General features: G+C 42.9%; 1 protein-coding gene across 1 annotated transcript in view; it reads left to right on the top strand.

Annotated features, from left to right (window-relative positions):
* The window catches only part of KIF5C (kinesin family member 5C), a 532,213-nt gene that overhangs the window by 122,509 nt on the left and 388,538 nt on the right, over positions 1-21,166 (top strand). Inside the window, exon 2 of the mRNA XM_085645609.1 lies at positions 13,894-13,984. Coding sequence (XP_085501735.1) covers positions 13,894-13,984 — 91 coding nt within the window. The remainder of the gene's footprint in view (positions 1-13,893; positions 13,985-21,166) is intronic.

The raw sequence follows: 21,166 nt of genomic DNA, 5'->3' as shown, positions 1-21,166 counted from the left end.
GACAGGTACATTTTGTACATTTTTATTTCCTTTTACATTTTAAGAAAGGGATCCACCAAAATTAAAAATATTTTTATCAGTGAGTGCCAAAGAGTCAAAGAGTCAAAGAGCTGCGCTCCTCTCGGATCCTATGGTTTGTACCATCTAGGGGTCCGGAATATGTATCTCAGCTCAGCAATTTCCAGTAGTTCCACACATTGCCTCTTGTGAAACTCAGTTTCCGGTGCCTTTCATCCATATTCGTACCATGACAGATTTTGAGAAATCCGAATCCTGATTCCAGAAGTTCCAGTAGTTTATCACCTGCGGCACATCCTGGGAAAGGTGGTACTTTTCACCTGTGCCTTCCAAATGGCAACAGGGTCTGAGAATGGGCATTGGAGTGCAACTTACCTGACTCCGACTTGTGCCAAGCCCTTCCGCACGCTGAAGGCAACTGCCACTAATTTTACAATCGCTGCATGTTATGACGTATTTCAATTAGTAATCATTATCGAGTTATGCTTTCTATATAGTCTAGCTTAATAGGTGGTGGCACAACCAAATGTCCCTTGTCATTCTCCCGATCTCTAGTGGTTATGCAAGCACGAGTCCTTGGTATGTTGAACACACAAACCGCATCCTACTATGGAAGTGAATTGCATTATTTCTCTAGTGAAAGTAGATGTTGACACCTACGGGTCAAACGGCTTCAAGCCTGATTTCACCCATTTTACGCAGGATTGAGTGATTAGGACTGAACGTAAAATTGATGATAGCATACCTGTACAAAAATCACATTTTCAGTGGAATAAGTGAATCTCCAATATCTCTGTTTGCTGATTGGCCCATGCATCAAGTAGACTGCAGATGAGACAACCACCTCTCCACAACCGAACTCACCTCGCTTTACAACTCAAATTTGGTGGCTATGCTTGACCAACTAGCTCCTCTAAAGCTAAAAAAAAAAAAGCCGAGCCATTCCATCCAGGTCATGGTTCAACACTGACCAACTCCAAAAGGGGACAATTAAGAGCCAAAGAAAGAAGCTGGAGGAATAACCCTACTTCCACCCTCCGCGAACAACTCAAGACAGCTCATAGGAAGTACAACAATCACATCAAGAACAAGAAATCCACGTATTTCCGCTCTGCGCTGGACAGCGCAAAAAATAGACCCAAAGAGCTCTATAACATCATCAGGCAACAAACCTCCAAGGCCGCTACTCCCACAATACAGGCGTCCAAAGAACTCTGCGACAACTTCGCCAACTTCTTTAATGACAAGATTGCTAAGATTGAACTCTCACTGGACACCAACAATACCCGCCCCACAAAGAGTAGCACGTCCGGGGCGTATGAAACTGAGATAATCAATCTGATCTCCACCTCCAAACCCTCATCTCATGTCCTAGACCCCATTCCACCCCTACTGACCAAAAAGCTGAAGCGCTCCCTAGCACCGCTCTGGTGCACGATCATAAACAGCTCCATGAAAAATTGAGCCGTTACAGACTGCCTTAAAGTGGGACAACTCACACCTTTGCTGAAAAAACCCAGCCTTGACATAAAGAATTTGAATAACTTTAGACCTGTCTCTAACCTTCCTCTTCTGTCCAAAATCCTAGAAAGATGCGTACTCCAACAACTAACCCAACACTTGGACAACATCAACCTCCTGGACTTTTATCAGTCTGGCTTCAGGAAAGGCTGTAGCACCGAAACCGCGATCCTGAACATCATCGACGATATCCACAAATCACTAGACTAGCAGCATTCAACAAGGTAGACCACAAACTCCTCATTAGGCCTCTCCAAGAAAGAGCCGGTCTGGGCGAGATGGTCCTCCAATGGTTCTCTTCGTTCCTACACAACCGCACTCAAAAAATAAAAAACATTGCATCCGACCTTCACCTAGTCAACAAGGGAGTCCCTCAAGGCTCAGTGCTCTCCTCGCTACTCTTTAACATCTACATGGAACCTCTCACCAAACTACTGAAAAAAGCCAACATCCGCTTCCATCTTTATGCTGATGATACCCAGATCTACTTGGAAACCGCCTCCATCAGAGACCTTCAAAGACTCAATGACATACTGAGAGATGTTCAACACTGGCTGTCATGTAATCACCTTAAACTAAACCCCGACAAAACCGAGACACTCCTCAACTCGAACAAAGAGGAGAACCCCCAAATTGCTGAATGGCTAAAAGCCATCGATGTGTTCAACGGGAATCTCATCCTGGCCGACTCTGTCAAATCACTAGGCATCATGCTAGACCCGAAACCAGACACATCAAGAATTTGGCCAAGAGCGCTTTCCTTAACCTAAAGCTATTGAACAAAATAAAACCTTTCATTCCGCCCAGTGATCTCAAACAGGCCACCCAAGCTCTGTCAAGGTGCTGTCAAGACTGGACTATGGGAACGCAGTCCTCTTAGGAATAGCAAAATTACGTCTGGCTCCCCTCAAAACAACTCTCAATGCGGCGGCCAGAATGGACACCGGAATCAAGAAATTCAGGCATATTTCTCCTGCACTCAGAGAGCTTAAGTGGCTCCCAGTCGAAATGCGGGTTAGCTTCAGAACGGCCTGCCTCACACATAAAGCCCTGCACAAAGGCAAACCCGAATATTTGGCGGCCAAACTCAAAAAAGCCGGTCAGGCCAGGGACCTCAGAAGCATAAACTCCCTCCTACTCATCACGCTAAAAAGTCGAAAACAAAAAACTGCGGCACGATCCTTCGCCGGGAGCGCGCCTAAAATCTGGAACTCTATTCCCCCTCACATCAGAACCATTCTCTCTTTTGTAAAATTCAAAAGCGAACTCAAAATCCTGTTCCTAGACCGCTCCCTAGGGAACCGATAGGATCAGTCGGAGTGGGGAAGCAAGCACCTCGCACTGCTTAGACTCCTCGTCTCCTGTCCCCAAGACTGCGAAGCAGATCTCCCAACCATTGTCCTGCACTGTTAATATGTTTTCTTTTTTGCTTTTGTGTGAATTCCTGCAATGTATCTGTTGTAAAGCGCTCCGATATCCTCGGGTCAAGCCAGCGCTATATAAAACTTCTTAAATAAAATAAATAAATAAACCCGTACCGTTGATTAAATTAATTAATTAACCATATGTATTTATTTATTGTATTTAAGTATTTGTAAAGTGCACAGTCATCCAAAGATGCCCAGGGACTGAAAATGGTGATCTACAGAGTAGTTAATACAACCATAAAGTTACTAGTGCAGCTTAAAAAGGCAGGCCTTCTGTTTTTCCCCTGAATAATGACAAATAATCAGTGGCTGTATTCTCCAAAGGCAGTAAATTGCAGGCCGCCTCAACCAGATAAGAAAAAGCATGCCCTCCCAATCTTGGCCTTTTGATCTTTGGAACCACTAATAATTACAATAAAGCCAAGAGTAAAGTACGTTTATGGTAACACTGTGAGAACATAACCCTGATGAATGATGGTCCTTTGCGGTACTAAGAATTTAAAATGGATACACAGGCTCTTTAAGAGATCGTGTACTTCACCAAGAGTCAGTGCAGTTCCCGAGGAAGCCAAAATTTCTGGGTCCAATGGGTGAATTTGACTAATAAGCAGGCGGGTGTATTTTGCACTAAATGAGGTTTTTGGGTGTTACTGGCCAGAAGAAATAAAGAGCATCCGTATAATATAGCTGGGAGCTTACGACAGCCCAAATGATGCTACAACGAAGGCTTGCTGGAACAATTATTTGGCTAGTGTGTCTCACCAGCACAGTGCTTCACCTGTAAGATTAAAGAATCTGCGTGGGCTCACAGTTTTTCCAAGAAAGCCCCACTTCCTTTTTAGTGGAGTGCCGTTTCTGAATATGAGTGCTAGCTAGTCTTGATTTCAACTCATGCCTCTTTCTTCCACTTCATTGGACTTCCCGTCTCTTTATCTCACTCTTGCAGATTATTTTTTATCCCTCCTTTGTCCCTTTTTGTCGTTTTCCTATCATTCTCTTCTTCCCTCTTTCTCCACTTTCTGCCTTTCTTTCTCTTGTCAAAGTCAGATGATGAAAAATAGGTTATGTTCCCAAAAATGAGTGTTGGTGCCCACCACCAGTACAAATTGAGCGCTGCTTCTGTAAGACAATACTTAGCTCAGATGTGTGTTTCATCTATGAAAATTCAATGATTACACAGCAGTTCCCAAAGTGAATTACTAAATGATTTAAACAATAATGGGAAGGTAATCTGCAATTGTTTGTTAAGTGACATCATGGACTTTAATAGCTGCAGTTCAGTTGCTGTTCCCATTAGAAAACCATTTTTTCGTTTAGTTATAATTTTGATGCCGTTTGATGAATCTTAACAAAAATATCCAAAAACAGTCTTACCTCGGTTCTTTCCTGGAAAGTTTGGATAATCTCTCAAGCGGGGGCCGAGAAAATTATGGGAGGTCCCAATAAGTGCTTGCCTCATTCATTTTTCCATAGGAAAATTGGACAACTATAGTGCAAAAACTGCTGAATGGAATTACACCAAAGTTGGCAGAAAGCTAGATCTTGATCCAGAAAGCATGCTTTTTGTGATTTTGTTAATTGAATTCAGTAGTTTTTGAGAAATTATGGTTCGAAAATATAGATATTTGATGCCACGGAGGATCTGCAGAGCTGACTGATTTAGAGATGAGATCTGATTGGCTGCCACCACATCAACAAAGATGTTCGCTGTCCTGAAACAATGTGTAAAAAAACATTTAAGGGGGCAGGTGTACCCAGAGAGACCTCCCTGGATCAATTTCTTTGTTACATTTTTCTGTAAATTCACATTCAATTTTTTTTTTTTTAAAGTGCCCTTCACACTAATGTCATCCATGATGTAATTTCAGATGTTGCAGTGATGTTCTCAATGATGTCATTGAACTTGTCATGAGTAATGTAATATGGGACGTAAGTAGCAGTGCATGGTGGTGTGCAAGTTATAGTTACTTTAGGGCACGAGTTATAGCTTCTTGATGTCTACAACTGGTGAATTTCAGTGGCTTTGTTAATTTAAAATTGTATGTTTTAACTGACATTTTCATAAAACTATAATGCCCATTTACCCTTTGTTTTTTTCAGTAGATTTTTTTTTTTTTTAAAGTAAAATAATATTTTATTAACATAAGTTATGCCAACCCATGAGGGCTTCGCAGGGGACTGATGCCCAATCCCCTGTGAGCATGCATGCCTAACTGTGTGGTGTTACAATATAAAGGGTGTAATTTTAAGTAAGGCTCACTTACTGACATTGCCAGAGAATCACAACACCAAAATATTAAAAATTGGCCTATTGGCTTTATGAAGGGATCAGTATATTACCATATATAAAGCAGGCCTATTTTCTTTGTCCAAAAAGTCACCAATAATTACAATACAATGCACATTATATAAATTCACACATTGCAATGTTTAATAAAGGGGATTGTCATAATCTTTTTTAAATGCCACTTTATTTAAAAAACAAAAGATCAACATGTCTTTGAGTCTTTCTTTTAACTTATTTAAGTTCATAAAGTGCTGCCATAGAACCCACCACAAGGGGGCTCTGCACTCAAGAATACAGCTCCAACTTGGCGTGCTTTAAAAAATATCGTAAGCTCTTCTCGGGTCATGGATTTAATGTCCCAGGAAACATATTACTTTTTTTATGTTGCTGGGGGGCTAGTGCACTTCCTGCAGTCCTCCACAATATTATAAAAATGATTCGTGGTGGCCCTGTCTCTTCTCGGGTCAATACCAGGATCGTACAGATATATATAGGAAGTCCTCACATGGCATTATGGGGCATGCTTGTTTGGAGCAGTGAACAATAAATGAGCGGCTTCTGCCACTCAATTTTCTTATTTTCTTCTTTATTTTTCGGGTGTCCTGGTGCCTACCTGGAACATCCACATGTTTAGTTTTTGTTGTGGGCCAAGGGGGGGATCCTATGGGCCCCCACAGTCCTGCCTGCTCCCTGCAAGCAGCACCATAGGCTACACAGGAGCCTTCAGCCTCAGTTTTAAAATCATTTTTATTTAAAAACTGCAGCACCCCTGTGCCCACCCAGGGCACGCCACTGCATTTCTTTTGTTGTGGTTCGTGGGGGGAGCCCTAGGGCCCCTGAGGCTCTGCCAGCTTCTTCATAGCGCAGGAGCCGGCAACACTTTCTTTTTTTTACTATATTTTTTTACTGGGGTGCCTAGGTGCCCACCCGGGGCACCCCACAGCGTTTTTAAAACTAGGGGCTGTGGCGATAGCACCTATGCCCCAGCAGCCCTGCCTGCTATCCCGTCCTGCACTCATCCCGGCGGTAACAGCTTTTGTTTTGGTTCTGCCAAGCGGGTGCAATATTTTTGTCTCCCATCTTTTGTGCTTCTACCTGGCAGGGAAACCACAATCCAAGCTCTGGCCTGGGGTAAATGGGTCCTTGGGGCATTGATGAGGCTCTGGGAGGGTTGCTGCCTCCCCTTTTTTCAATAAATCTGTTCCGGTGGATGGGGTTCCCTGGGCCTGAAAATGGCCTGTGGAGTGGCTGTATACCCGCTTCCCTTTTATGAAAATGACCTCAAGGGATGAGCTTCCCAGGGCATAACTCTGCTCAGGGAGGTGTGTCTCATGCTCACCCCCCACCCCCCCCTTATTTATTTAAGAAAGCTTGCAGCTTGACCTCCCCAGCCCTGGCTGACCTGGGGGGATAATATTTTTAAATAAACAAAATTGTTGCCATTTTGTTTTTTTTGCTGTGATACCTGTGTATTGTGGCAAAAAAACACATTTTATTTTAACTTTTAGGCCGGGGGGGTGTCACTCTGTATCCCCCACAGAATGGTTAGAATGGCAGGGTTATGTACCCTGCCCCCTTATAATCTTTATTTAAAAGTTTTCCAAGACGGGGGGACTAAGCATTTCATTTCATGTTGCGGCCAGAGAATCAGAGCGCTCACTCTGAAAAAGCCCCCTCAGCCCATCAGGAGGATGAATTTTTTAATTTTAGCCCAATGGTTCAGATATACAAAGGTTTTTGAATTTTAATTTCTCAAAAACTTTTGAATTGATTTACACCAAATCACAATCATGCTCTCTGGACCAAGATCTAGCTTTTTGCAAATTTGATGTAATTCTGTTTTCACTGTATCACTGTTCAATTTTTCTATGGAAAAAGGAATGTGGAAAATGTGATTTGGTAACCCCATTTTTTCTCAGCTCCCACTTGACAGATCACCCCAAAAACTTTCTAGGAAAAAGCTCAGGTGAATTAACTTATTTTTCTTTTTTTTTTTAAACGCTTTTTGAAGATTCATCAAACGGCACCAACGTTATTAATAAATACATTTCCTATGATAACTAGGTCCTAACTATAACTATTATGGTGACCGCCACTCTGCCCTATATATATTACTAGGATTTTAGGTTTAGAACTTTGCCCCTGTTTAACGAATCGCCACAAAGCTTTGCAGACCTACTGCTTTTCTACATTACAGACAATACAAAGTTTCATGTTGATTTGTTAAGGGGGGGTGCAAAGAATAAAAATGGGGTCCCAAAACTCATTTTTCAACCAAGGCAATCTCTATAGACTATTTAGGCAGATGAACCGACAAAATGGCTGAACAGATTTTCATTAAAATTGGCAGGAATATAGATAATAGTGTGGAAAGGATCCATTTTGCTATTTCATGAAGATTCATTCAGTAGTGTTGCACTTATAAGGCACTAAAAAGTAGTGATATATTGGGCTAAGGTACACCGCGAATTCCAAGGCAGTATATGATTGGCCTATGACGGCCTTTACAAGAGGAAAAGGCAGCCATGTTGTTTTCAGCACACTTTGGCTGTGTTCTGGGTTAGGGCCTTAGATATTGGTAAGTAGTAGGTTTTTTTTTTTTTCCAACCTAGTACTACTTTATTTAAGTGCTAATAAGTAGGGTAATTTTTTTTTTTTTCTGTACATTTTTGAAAAAGGTAACTGAGTTTGTGGTACAAACTAGGAAGGGCCGTAGCACTTATTAAAATTTGTGAAAATGAAAAATACAGGGTACTACACTGCATTTCACACATATAATATCCTACAGTGTCGTTTCAATTTTTCCACTGTTTAATTTTAACAAAAACTTTTACAGAGTACCACAATACTACTTAGAAAGTACAGGGCTAATTCAAACAAATGTAAAAATAAAATGTGTCAAAAAATGTAAAAAACACAACTACATTATATTTAAGGGGACATATAGTGTAGTGCAGTGTTTTTAAAATATATATTTTTTAATTCTACACATAGCGATCAATTTATGTCAGTCGGAGGCAACATCATCACAGAATCGGGACCGACTGACCTCCGGTTGGCGGTCCTGACCACATAATTACGATGCGACCGCACATGGTGCGGTCACATACTCCCATATTCCTACGGGAGCTTGTGCTGCGGCTGTAAACCTGCTGTAGCACAAGCTCACATAGGGAAATGGGAGATTGTGTTCATCTCTGCACCGCGTGGTAGGCACCTCAGGGTGCCTGTCACATGGTGCAGAGATTAACAGGGGCGCACCATATGTGCCCCCTTGGCCCCCAACCAAAGGCCGAAGGAGAAAGGGCCCCCAAACTCACTTTCCTACAGGCTTTCCATGTCGGAAAGCCCGGCATGGAAAGCCTGTCAGAAACCGAGATCCCAACGGCGGAAACTCTGTCTATTGGGATTACGGGCCGGTCTCCCTAAGCACGTCGGAATCCAGTCGGAAAGACTAGCTGGTTTCAATTCCGACCGCCTACATTGAAATTAGGCGGCCGGAACTGAAACGGCTGTCGGTCGGAAAGGACATCGAAATAGGCCCCTTAGTCTGCATTCTGTGTTTTCAGGGAAAATATAGTGTAGCACAGTGTACTATTAAAAAAAGAAAACCTGTACTACACTATATGTACCATTAAAACGCAGACTTAGTTTGTTCTAAAGAATATGGTAGTGCCACAGTACTCCGCAAACATTTTAAAAATATATAAAGTAAAACAAGTTTTACTTACCTTTACATAATTATATGCAGTGACTCGTCCCTTTCTATGCACTTATGAAACAGTAGGACACTATATTTACACTTAAAATCCAGAACACCACTAAAGTTTGGTCTAAACAATATGGCTACCTTTTACTTTTGTAATGGCCGTCATTAGCCAATTTTCTACAGTTTAGTCATCAGCATGTACCGGAGTATATCATAAATTTACCCTGGTATACCGAGGATCAATATATCCCTAGGTTTATGTTCCTTATGGGCCTGATTCACAAAGGTAAAATTACTTTTTTCCTAAGTTTATCATTGTTTGCTATTCGCAAAGATATTTTACCACTCTGCACATAAAAATATAGGACTGTTCTATAGTTTTATGTGCGCAGACTCCACAGTCGTAAAGATACTACTCGTAAAATACCTTTGCGAATAGCAAACCATTACCCAAAAGTGTAAGTTTACTTTTCTGAATGAGACCCTCTAACTTTAAAACTACTGAAACAATTTCGATCTGCTACCAAAATGTCTGTACTCATGTTCAAAACTCCCATGGGAATTAACATGGGAAATGCACATTTTTTTGACATCCCCCATTTTTCTCGGTCCCTGCTGTCCGGATCACCCCGAAACTTTACATGTAACACAAAACCTACCTTGACACACTTTTGGGGAAAATTTTGTGAAGATTCGTCAAACGGCGCCAAACTTATTGGCAAATCCAAAAACGCTTTTCCTTTGGAAACCTGGTCCTAATTATAACTACCTACTGGGGACCACCAGTAATTGTATTGTAATTATTTGCTATTGTATATAATCTGGGAATTATGAGATTGTGCAGCTGCAGAGTTTTTTGCATAATTATAGATTTGCCACATAATCCATCATCTGCTGCACAATTTACAGACTTTAGCAAAAAATAATTTGTTTCTAACTCAGGCGGTTCAAAAGTTACTAAAAGTGCAGAGAGACGCATGTTGCAGCGCAGTGGAAGGTCCTTTTCGAAGGTTAACTGGTCAGCTTTCTGCATCTTATTGCTATACTTGGGTGTTACACTGGTACTAATGAGATGCAACCAATGCCCAGACAGTGTTATGAAGTGTAAAAATGACCAAAAAAATTAAGTGACACTATCACAAAATGTGCCGCACTATGCTGCATAATTTGCCTTTTCTTGCCACATAATGTGACCTAATTTACTCAGCCCTGCCGCTTTATCTGGCGTTCCCCAGCCACATAATTCCATTGACCCTGATAAGTATGTATGTGTATCAAAGAATTTACTTGGCAGTTAAGTGTAGTAAACCCAGACTTCCCATAACAATATTTTGATAGGGGATATTCTAGCTGTGCTATCTTGGTAGAACGATATTTAAAGCTTGATTTTCTGGCAGTGTATCATGTGCTGGAAATAATCCATTTGTGTATTATATAGGCTCTCCTACAAAGTAGGACATGCTGTGGACCATGCGGTTCCCACTAAAGCGTCTCACACTTTGCAGGAGAACTTCTCAGTTTAGCACTCATAGTTAACCGTTCGCCACCCCTTTTGCGGCGACCGGGCTTCTTGGTCCTTCAAAGCTGTCAGGAGGATAGCTTGCCTGGCCTTTTCTCAGGCTTATAAAGCCTGGTGACCACCTCGTCTTCATTGACCGGCACTCAAGTCTAGTAAGGCCTCTGTCATGATAAGGAACACATTACCACACTTATCTGCACTGGTACATCTGGAATGCACGAGGCCGTGTGTCCAGATGATTTACACAGTGAATATGTTCTCAATGTTTTAGTCCTCCCACCCTGAAGATGTCTGCTGTTAAACACACGAAGCATTGAAACGTGTTGATCTTTTATTACAAAGGTTCTCACCATGTCTTAAGGTTTTTAAAATGTACAGCAAATAACCAATTAAAGTGTATCATTCTCTTGATACATTTTTAGATATCCCTTGTAAAAGTTAGATTAGAATGGTGAGGATACTTTTCACTCTCGCCCTGGCCCCAACCCTCCCCCATGACCTTTAGAAGTATTGCGTTGGTCTTCTCACAGAAGTACTTCACCCCTTTGTTGAGTTGGAGAGGAGTTTGGGAATAGAACAGACTCACAAGTTTGTGGGTTTTCCCAAGCACTCGAACATACCACGCCTCCGACTTCTTGAATAGTATTTACTTCTGCATAATTCTATACAGTCATCACACACAATGACACAGTAGTAAATACATTAAAAATTACTATGTTAATAAATACAAAAGTGTTTTTTCACCTAAATGACGATTGCTTACGTATAAATAAATGCACATGGTGTTCAAATGAGCATGTTTCATAACTGACAGAGAGAAAGGAGGTTTCCTAGCCTCTGTCTGACTGGAAGATAGTAAGATTGTGTGAAAATGTTTGTTCTTGCCTTAAAAGTCCAGTATGGGATGTGCCATACAAGGGCGAAAATAATGAACTTAAGCTCTAGAAAGTGCGTGAAAATTGGTATTTGGACATTGTCTCTGGCTTGAACAGACCACTCTTTAGACAGATTGCCTTTCTCTGGCAGGAACACATAAAAACCTTGTATGAATTACCTATTCCAGCTTGCAGTTTACAAGCCAATTATAATGCACACCTCTTGGACGTAGGTTGGTGATGCCGTGTCAGACTACGTGATAGATATGGTCTCTTTGAAGAGGTATAATTGAAAATGAAAAGTATTTTTGTCAAAACTCTTTTTGCACCGCAGTTGGCAAACAGTTGAAGAATGTATGTAGAATCATTTTACCACAAACCTATATCCTAAGGATGGCTAATGTCACCGAGGAAATCTGTGACCAGAGAACAGCAAGTGTCATAGGCCAAGAGCTTTTATATAGCCACACAACTCTCCTTTTGAAGTGTAGTTTGAGGTATTTTATTCCTTATAATATATGGTGAGAGCAACTAACCAATACAGTTTTCTACACTGATCCTCCAAGTATACCACCCAGTTCGCAATGTTCAAAATAAAACATCAAGTTACCACAAATACATTGTTGGATGCATAGGAACACCCATGCTCCACCTATGGAACGTCTTCCCACCCAGTGTAACCAGTGCTTAATTTGTAAAAAGAATAAGTGCAAGGTCTCTCGTCAGGAGGCCACTGCAGCTTGCACCATCCATTGCCCCTGCCAGCGCTGCTAATGATAGTAACAATGCAACTGCTAACCATCACAATCCAACAAGTGCACAGTGTTCAAAACGAAACATCAAGTTGTGGCATGGGCAGAGGCTGATTTTGTAGCCTCAGTTTGAGGATTTGGAAAGAGCACTGGGGAGAGAAACAAATCTCTTCTAAATCTCGATATGCCAGATGGGGGTTGGGGAACCCAGAGTTTGCAATTTGCTGCCATTTTTCACCTTGGGTATATTCAAGGTCCAGCCACTGCCTGCTCTGAGAATAGAGTTGGGGCCAGATTTCTCAAATTGTCATGCAACACAATGCAGCAAGACAACTTGCTGCGCTGAGCGACAAAGGCAGCAGGACTTCGCCATATCTACTAATATGTGATGCATTTCTGCTCTCTCCCTACACTGGGGTGCAAATTGCTGCCAGCGCCAATGCAGCCACCCTGGCACCATGGTGCAAGGGTACCTGCAATACAGGCAGGATTGTTTTTGTGCAGGAAGGGGCACCTTCCTGCACAGAAACAATCCAAAGAGGAAAGAACAAAGAGAAATACAGATATTTCTGCTCTTTATGCCTCACTTGGGTATGAGTACCTTTTTGATGCAATCCCAGGTTTACCGTCCTTAGTAAATCTGGGATTGTGTTAAAATACATGGGTGGATGCATGGGAACGCCCATGCTCCACCCTTGGAATGTCTTCCCACGCAGTGTAACCAGTGCTTAATTTATAAAAAAAAAAAAAGATATGCGTAAGTACTCTTGTCAGGAAGCCACTGCAGCTTGCACCACCCATTGCCCCTGCCAGCGCTGCTAATGATAGTAACAATGCAACTGCTAACCATCACAATCCTACACGTGTGTCAACCATCACACTCCTACACGTGTGTCAATTTGGACTATTCCAGGCCCCCGAAGTTATAATGATGGCTTTGGTGGCAGGTAATAGTAATTTTTTTGTATCTATTGAATGAATAATTAAACGTTGTTGTCATTTCTAAATTAGCCAGACAGCGCCCCCTCGTGGCAGACTTTCACAGGTGCTGATGTTGACAATTAAGTGCTGGTGCCGAGCACTGTAAACGACTGCCTCAAATTAAGCACTGATGTAATTCAAAGCAGCAATTTGTACTGCCTTGCATTAATATGGATTTACTAAGCCATGCAGAGCCATGCAAGGTGACTTTGCTTTGCTTCGCAAATCTCACTTAAAGTTTTGCATAGCCTCGTATGATGCAAGGGCTTAGCACATCCTGCCCTTGGTTTCGAAGAAGTTTCGTATATTGTTAACCATCATCTTCACCTGTACGTTGTCCACGCTCTGTGTGCCTGCTGCTCCCTCTGAACTGCCTCTGTATTGACTTTCTCCAGTGGACACATCCTGCACCTTCTGAGCACTCTCCCTTGGGGACTGGGCAGCCAGTCCAGTTCACCGTCACCCTAGAACTTGACTATGCTATGGGGGGATGGGGAGTGAAGGAGCGGGGTTCTACGTTCTAAATGAAAGGGCAAAATGTGCGCTACATCAGTAGTGAACAGGATGGAATTTTGTTTAAAATTCTGTGACGTCATAAGTAGCCTATAAGTATTTGTTAGAGGTGGCTAGTGATGTAATATTGTTTTACAAGCCCTTCTGAGTCGCCCCTATTAAATGTGTACTCTGTGATAGTGAATTAAATCGCATGATTTTAATTACTGCAGGGCATATGTCCTATTTATAATTGAATCCTTTGTATATCATTCTCTAAAGCCTAATTTCTTTCTTTATTTTTATTTTTAGCAAAGCAAGCCATATGTCTTTGATAGAGTGTTACCACCCAACACAGCCCAGGAGCAAGTTTATAATGCGTGCGCCAAGCAAATTGTTAAAGGTAAGTTCTTTTCCTTTTTGTAACCACCAAAGTTGTTGTATTTTTGCATTTAAAAAACGACCCCATACTGGAATAACTAGTGTTTAACAAAGTGCAAGAATGGATGCTGGTGTCTACGCAACTTACATTTGCTCAGATGCAGTTTGACCCGAAAATTAGGAAGAAAACGAGGAGCCAGAAAAAGTTCTATTTAGGGAGATTTCTGTACATCTCACATCAATTTAATGCGGGTCATAGTTCATCCTGGTACTTGTAGAATTCATATTACAAAATTCCAGGCCCTACCTAAGGAGGAGTGAACATGTGCCCAGATAATAACTAATATAAGCTATTTAATAAGTTATGAATATATTATAGCTGAATGAAAAATACCTCAAGGTCGATATCAAGCGACCGGTTGTTCATTAATGCTACCACCACCCACGTTTGTGACGTTATCCCCGACCGTATTGGTTAAAAAAGAATCCCTGATTGAGTGTTTCTGTAATGTATTATGTTTAGAAGAAACGGTATATACAAACACGCAGTTAGGGCTGTCCTCGTGCGTCGCCACAGATACGTCATTAACAGGCCTGTAATTACAAGGCAGCCTGTAACTCCCCGCGCGCCCCTGGCTCCGAGCTCCTGGGCTTTGTCGTTGGGTAATGAGATGACCAGATTTCAAGGCCACAAAGGAAGGGCCTGCAGGTTTCCTGCGCTCTGACGGGCCCCGCCGGCTCGGGGGAATCGAGCGCCATGGTTACAAGCCATCATTCCTCCAGCGCTCGGTTAATTCCTAGCAGAATGGTTTGTGCAGTCAATTTGCTTTCTAAATATATGTCGCGTGCTTAGTTTAAGAATCAATCAATGCTATGCCCGGCAGTAACGAAACCTGCCTGCTCATGCTGCTCGACCTTTTGTTGTGTTTGTGCGCTGGTGTTTTGAAACATGTGCGGGTAGGTTGTGCTAATGAGTCGCTGTCCTGGTCACATATTCCATTAGAACAACAAGAAACACAGCGGCAGCTTTCCTGGAGAGAACATTATTTAAATTGCCATTATTTCAGATGAACTCTCTTTATTTCTGCTCAGTGGCGACCGATAAGTACATTTTAGAGGGGGGCAGGAGGGCCCTCCCCTCACGCATGCACACTATCGCCTAATCATTCACATGCGGACACGTGCACACACTCCCACATCCATCCACAACTCTCATTTATAAATACACATACATTCATACATACACGCACCAAAAAGTCAATGAAAACACATCACTTACCTGCTGCAGCTCTCGGGGAGGAGAGCCTTGGAGGTGCCAGGAGGGTTAAAACCTAAGGTCAGCCAATGAGGAGAGGCAGCAGTTTTTACCTCCTCACAGAATAGGATGGGGTCAGAGAGACTGCTGACCCCACATGGCAATCACTTTTCTTTCTTTCTTGATGCATGAGCACTGCTCTGACTGCATGCTTAAAATGTGCAAAAATGTTAATAAAAAGATTATAAACAAAAAAAAAAAAAAGAGAGACTGCTGACCCCACTCTCTTAGAGGTGTCAGTGATTGACACTCTGCCCAGGGCACTTGAGGGCTTGAAACTGAAGCACCCAGGTTCCAGGCTATCACTAGTGCTCCCCCTTTTCAGGGGAGAGGGTCTTGAGTACCTTTGCCGAGGTGAGGAGATCATGCCCACAGGAGTTGTGACATCCTCAGCCCAGAAAAGTTCCGCTCAGGGAGTCAGGAGCCTGCGCATGTCTAGCTGAAAATAAAGAGTGTCTGTCCAAAAGGTGCAGGTGTGGCCCCTTCGTCCTAATAAACGTGCCACTGCTAGTTCTGTTGATGTTTCTGCCGCATCCAATAAGATGGCTGATACAAGTGGCATCCGAGTAATGTGATGCAACTACTGAAGAAATAATTATCTACTAGTTGTCTGTGTTGTAGGTCTACATGTTTCAGCTCTCGTATAAAAAAATGTGGAGCTTTCGACAGGACCAGTGCATTAAGTGAGTGGCAAAGTGTGAAGTGCCACGTGGTAAGTGAAAAACGTTAAAAAGGTTGTTTACCTACACACTCGCTAAGGTGTGTGGACACAGTGTCGGCGCAATTGCGGGCACTGTGGCGCAAAACACTATGGCTGAGTGAGAGCGCTGTTCAGGAAACGGCGGTCTCACTCAGCCATAGTGTTTAGACCTACAACACAGATAACTAGTAGATAATTATTTATTCAGTAGTTGCATCACATACCCTGCTTTTTAGTCTATATCCTGAGCCGCCAGTAATAAAATCTCCTAAAGGCAAGGATTCTCAGAGATGTATGTTTTTAACTATCACTACATCACACTCTTGCACCACACCAGCTCCGCTGTAGCCAGGCGTCGCAGCACAACCGTGGGGCATTCGGCCACCCGGTTGGGGCCCCAATGATGAAGCATGACACCAACCAGGTTGGTGTGTGAGGGGTCTTTTAACCTACCCTGTGGGTTCCCAAACACTGCCTCACAGTGATCGTACCACACTACATTGGGCCCGTCCACCATTGACAAAACTTATCTACATCCAGGGGATACGGACGTACCTCTCCCTTTTCCCTAGCTCTCTCATTGTTCTCTACTATAAGAAACAAGACATCATACCATAAAAACACAATTTGGGCATTTTCTGTGTGCTAAGAGCCTCTTAAAATAGCTGTGTTTTTGGGGGGAAGAGTGCCTATGCTGCAACATGATTTTGCACAGCTGTTGACGCAAAATATTTTGAGAACCTTCAATAGGTTAACCGACATTTTTTTATTTGGGTGTTTCCGCCATAGCTCCAATAGCCTTCAATAGCGAAGCCACATTATTATGGTTGTATGTAGGGTGATTTGCTATGATCTCGAGCACCCTCGGAGTGTTTGAAATTTGGACATGTCTGTTCATTACATTTGCAGACACCAGCAGTGTTTTGAGATCTACCTCAGATATTTTGAGCAGTTGATTCGATTTACCATTTCAGAAACTGATTTCAGCCTCGGCTCGAGCGGCCCCAGATTGCAAAGGCGAAATCCACTATTGGGGCCTCTGCTGTGTTAAAGGAACTGTGGCAGTGCCTCACATGAGTTTGAAGACTACTGGTGAGCAATGTGGCATTGCAAATGGAACCAAGATTAAAACGGAAGGATATTGCGCGATTGCCCACTGTTTCAAATTTGACTTGATAATGCAATTGAACCTACATTTTAAAAAGCATTCCTACCCTCCCTCCATTCCCTCTCCCAACCACTGAGAAAATCATTTAATCTAAAGTGTTTCTCAATGCAGGGAAGATTTCAACAGCAGTGAGTGGACTGATCTGTAGATGGGGAAGCAATCTCACAGACTGAAGCAGTCCATCCCATAATAGATTTTATGTAGCTGGCAGAGAACTTTGAAGTTGATTCTCCGCTTCGCTAGCAGCCAGTGGAATTATATGCATGCTGCCGTGACATGGTCGAATATATTGAGACGGGAGACTTTGCAAATGTAAAAATATTTCTTCCTCTTTAGTTTTTTGAGTGCAGCATGTGGAAGGTTCAAATACAGACTGTTGTTATTGCGAGAGGACACCATCTGGATTGGGGAATAGAGAAGGACCCTGTGCAACTCATCCAAGATGTAGAAACAGAAGGAAGCAAAATCATTTATTTCCATGAGAAATCCTAAAAAGTTCTTCTTGGGCGAAGATAGCAAAAGGGGTCCCAAGAGCACAGGGTCAGAATGATATTACAAACCATGCTTAGCAGTACCAGCGAACCAGAGCTCTGCTTTGTCAGTATTCAGTTTGAGAAAGTTACTAATGATCAATTGTTAGATGCCTAGACAGTTGCCCAGGTAAGACACCGAGCCTAGTAATATGATATATGGAATGTTCCACAAGCTGCAGGGGATGGATTTCTAACCCTCTGGTGCAATAGCTCAGTTCAATGCATCAACATTGAATTAGAAAACCAGTTTGTCTGCAGATCTAACACAAGCCTGCTTAGGAATTCTGCACAGGCTGTGTTTTCTAGTTACTATAAGTCCCGTTAGATGAGTTCAAAGACATGTGGCCCACTCAAAAATAGCAGGATGAAACGGGGACATCTAGTTAAAAATGTTTCTTTTAAAATCCTCAGTCTAATGCATAAAATATGAACAGTAACTATACAGAATCCAAAAAAGAACGCAATTGGACATATAAAGGTCAATAAAAAACTATGTTAACCTTTCTAACATTTTTGCGAGTATTTTATTTTTTGCTTTATAAAAGTAAGAGTACATTTATTAAACACACACACTACTCAATACTATATGCATCAATTTACAAATATACATAAGCTGTTGGAATTACTTTGTGACATTGCATAACATCTCCACCCCTCCCGCGGGGGGGTGGGGTCTAGTACCACCACTTCCATGTATGCACATCATCTTGCCCCCAAAGCAGTTAGTTGAACATAACCTGGAGTGAGGGACCGGCACACTGGCACCATCCCAGTGGCGACCCACCCCATTACCTCAACAAGCATTTAAAACAGGTTACCCTGCCTTGGTGACACATAGCCCTGACTGAGCATTTCCTATTGACCATGAAGTATACACCTCTACATCTAAAGGGCTAGCAATCTGGGTTCTTCACCTAAGCGCAGCAGCAAGAATATATGTTAACCCCTTCAGTGCGGCGCGGATTTCCGCGCTGTACTGAAGGTTCTGTGCGCGGGCGGGGCCATGACGGAGCGGTTCTGTCATGCGCACAGCGCAACCGACGCGCATGATGGAACCGCTCCGTCATGCGCATCGAAAGGGTTAAAGCATTACGTTAGAATGACAGTACTCATCACATTTGTGGATCATTAGAATGCATTGCAATTACAGCCCCTAAAGGCATCACAGATGAAATCACAGGATTACGCATATAGAGCCAGACACCCTAGCAGGAATGTCTGACAACATAACCCCACTTTGCTTATGACATCACCTTACACCTGTGACTTTCAGTCCCTCTAAAAGAAATAACATTAGTAAATGCACCACGGGTGCAGTTACACCTCTTCACCTCCAGGGGGATGCCCTTCTCCAAACATCCCCAACTCAGCCTTTCACTCCTTGATGCACTTCTCAACCCTCCTCCAGATGTAGAACGAAAGTTCCAGCCTAAGAGGAGTTAAAAAGCTGGCTGAGCCCTTGAAGAGTTATCCTTTTCAAGTCCCCAGGAGACTTAGGGAGGGACTTTTCATTCTTCGTGCTCTCCTGCAGCTCCCCCTGAACCCTGGCACAGATATGGTGGTGATCCCGTCCTCCTGGGGCCACCACCAGCTGAGAAAATGCTGTTTTGACCTTGCAGGCCGGTCCCGGCCTGCAAGGCCTTATGGGAAGGCTTTCATGCTAGTGCAGCGGCTCCCCCGCTGCTCCAGGGAGAGCCGCGCAGCACTTTTTCTTGGCGCTTCGCCGCATCTCTGCTCATTGGTGGGGGGCCCGTCCCACCCAGACCCCCAAGGGATACTTTGCAGCTCGATCCCACCCCCGGCTGCTCCTGGTGGTAAATGCTTCCTGCGGCGCTCCTGGCGACTCGGGGAGCCCACGCCTGGCCGCTCCTCCTCTCGTGGGGCCTGGTCCCACCCGGGCCCCTGTGTTACCATCCTGAAGGAGAGCCACCTGGGGTGCCTACCCCAGTGGTTCCCACCGGCTCCCCGCGTGGCCAGTTTCTGACAGCCTAACATCCTTAAACTATTCCTAAGCTCTGCTTAACTAGTAAATCCTGCCTTACAAGTTTCTTAGGGGGATGTATATCCTACCTTTGAATAGCTGCCGTCAGCTATTCCTTATCAGAGTTCCGCTAAGGAAACAGGATATGTGCTGTCCGTGAAGGACACCTTCTGCACAGCTTCTGAAATCAACTCTACGACTGAGAGTGGCTGGCTCGGCATCTGGTGTGACCTCTGGTGATAATTCTAGCACGAAGACCTCTCCTAATCAATGGTCGAACCCTGGGGGCTATTTACTATTTAACCACTGATTTTATCTCATGTTCTCAAACTGAATCCAGGCTTTGGAGTCACTAGTTTAGTCTTGCAGTAGTACTAAATTGTCTCAAAATATGTCTGCTCTATCCACATGTTGACATTAAGCCTCCATTTTAGTAAACAACAAACTGATAGAGTAAGGATCGATCTTCTATAGCCTTATCTATTAATATAAACAAATAATATATCTGCCTACACAGCACGCAGCCATGCAGTTATCAGCATTTTTTGAATGAGCTGTAGGAGCATCACACTTTCTGTTAGCGATAAAGGAAAGCTAACAGCAGGCAATTAAGAAAACACAGTAACTCAATGAGAATTATTACAGTGTTTGTGATACTAGGTCAAGATGGTTTAGGTGCACAATTACAGATTGACATCCAAAAGACCTCAGGAGTTGTGGCAGAGCTGTAACATAAATATGAAACATCATGGGGGACATGAGTTGTCCCTGTTGGACCCCACACTTCAATCTGAACATGTTGGAAAATTAGGGAGGGAAGAGTAAGAAACTGAGATTGGCCTTTAAGAAAAAGTGTAAGTCACACCCCAATCAACTCATGATGTATACTTCTCTCAATATTACTAGGAGCATGATGGGATTAACACATCAATTGTGTCAGACAATAGCCAATAGTACTACACCTGCCATGTCCTCCTTCATTCTAGATAGTCCGCAGCACATCGGCGATAGCCAGAGCACTTTCTGTACCTCTTCCTGGATGGAAGCCAAGCTAAAGAGGACCTAAAATGTCAGTCTCTGCTAAATTGATTGAGAGCTGCTTCACCACTGTTTCTTCCATGGTTTTACAAAATGAGGGAACTAGTGTAAGAAGGTAGGAATTGTCACTGATGGACCGATCCAAGAGGTCCTTTTTATCAGCAGGAAAGCTTTTGCACCAGAAAAATAGAAGTGGGTACACTTCGTCCCTCCTTTGGGGGAACTGCTGCAACTGCTTTCTTTTCCAACATCAGGTGCTGTACCATGGATCCTCAGGCCATTGAATTTATCAATCTACCAACTTGGAGAATGCTATATACATTCAAAGGCATAGCCACAGGACTCCACCTTAGGTGTAGATCACTAATTGGAAATCTTTTGTTTAAAAATGCATTTAATATTTACCTTTTGTATTTTATAGTTAACATGAAAAAATGCAGGTAACTACATTTGGAAACAAAATTGCTTT

This window comes from Triturus cristatus, chromosome 3_1 (genome assembly GCF_964204655.1).
Source record: "Triturus cristatus chromosome 3_1, aTriCri1.1, whole genome shotgun sequence".
Classification (NCBI taxonomy): domain Eukaryota; kingdom Metazoa; phylum Chordata; class Amphibia; order Caudata; family Salamandridae; genus Triturus; species Triturus cristatus.
The sequence above is the reverse complement of the archived record's forward strand: the minus strand, read 5'-3'. Positions and strand labels throughout refer to the sequence as shown.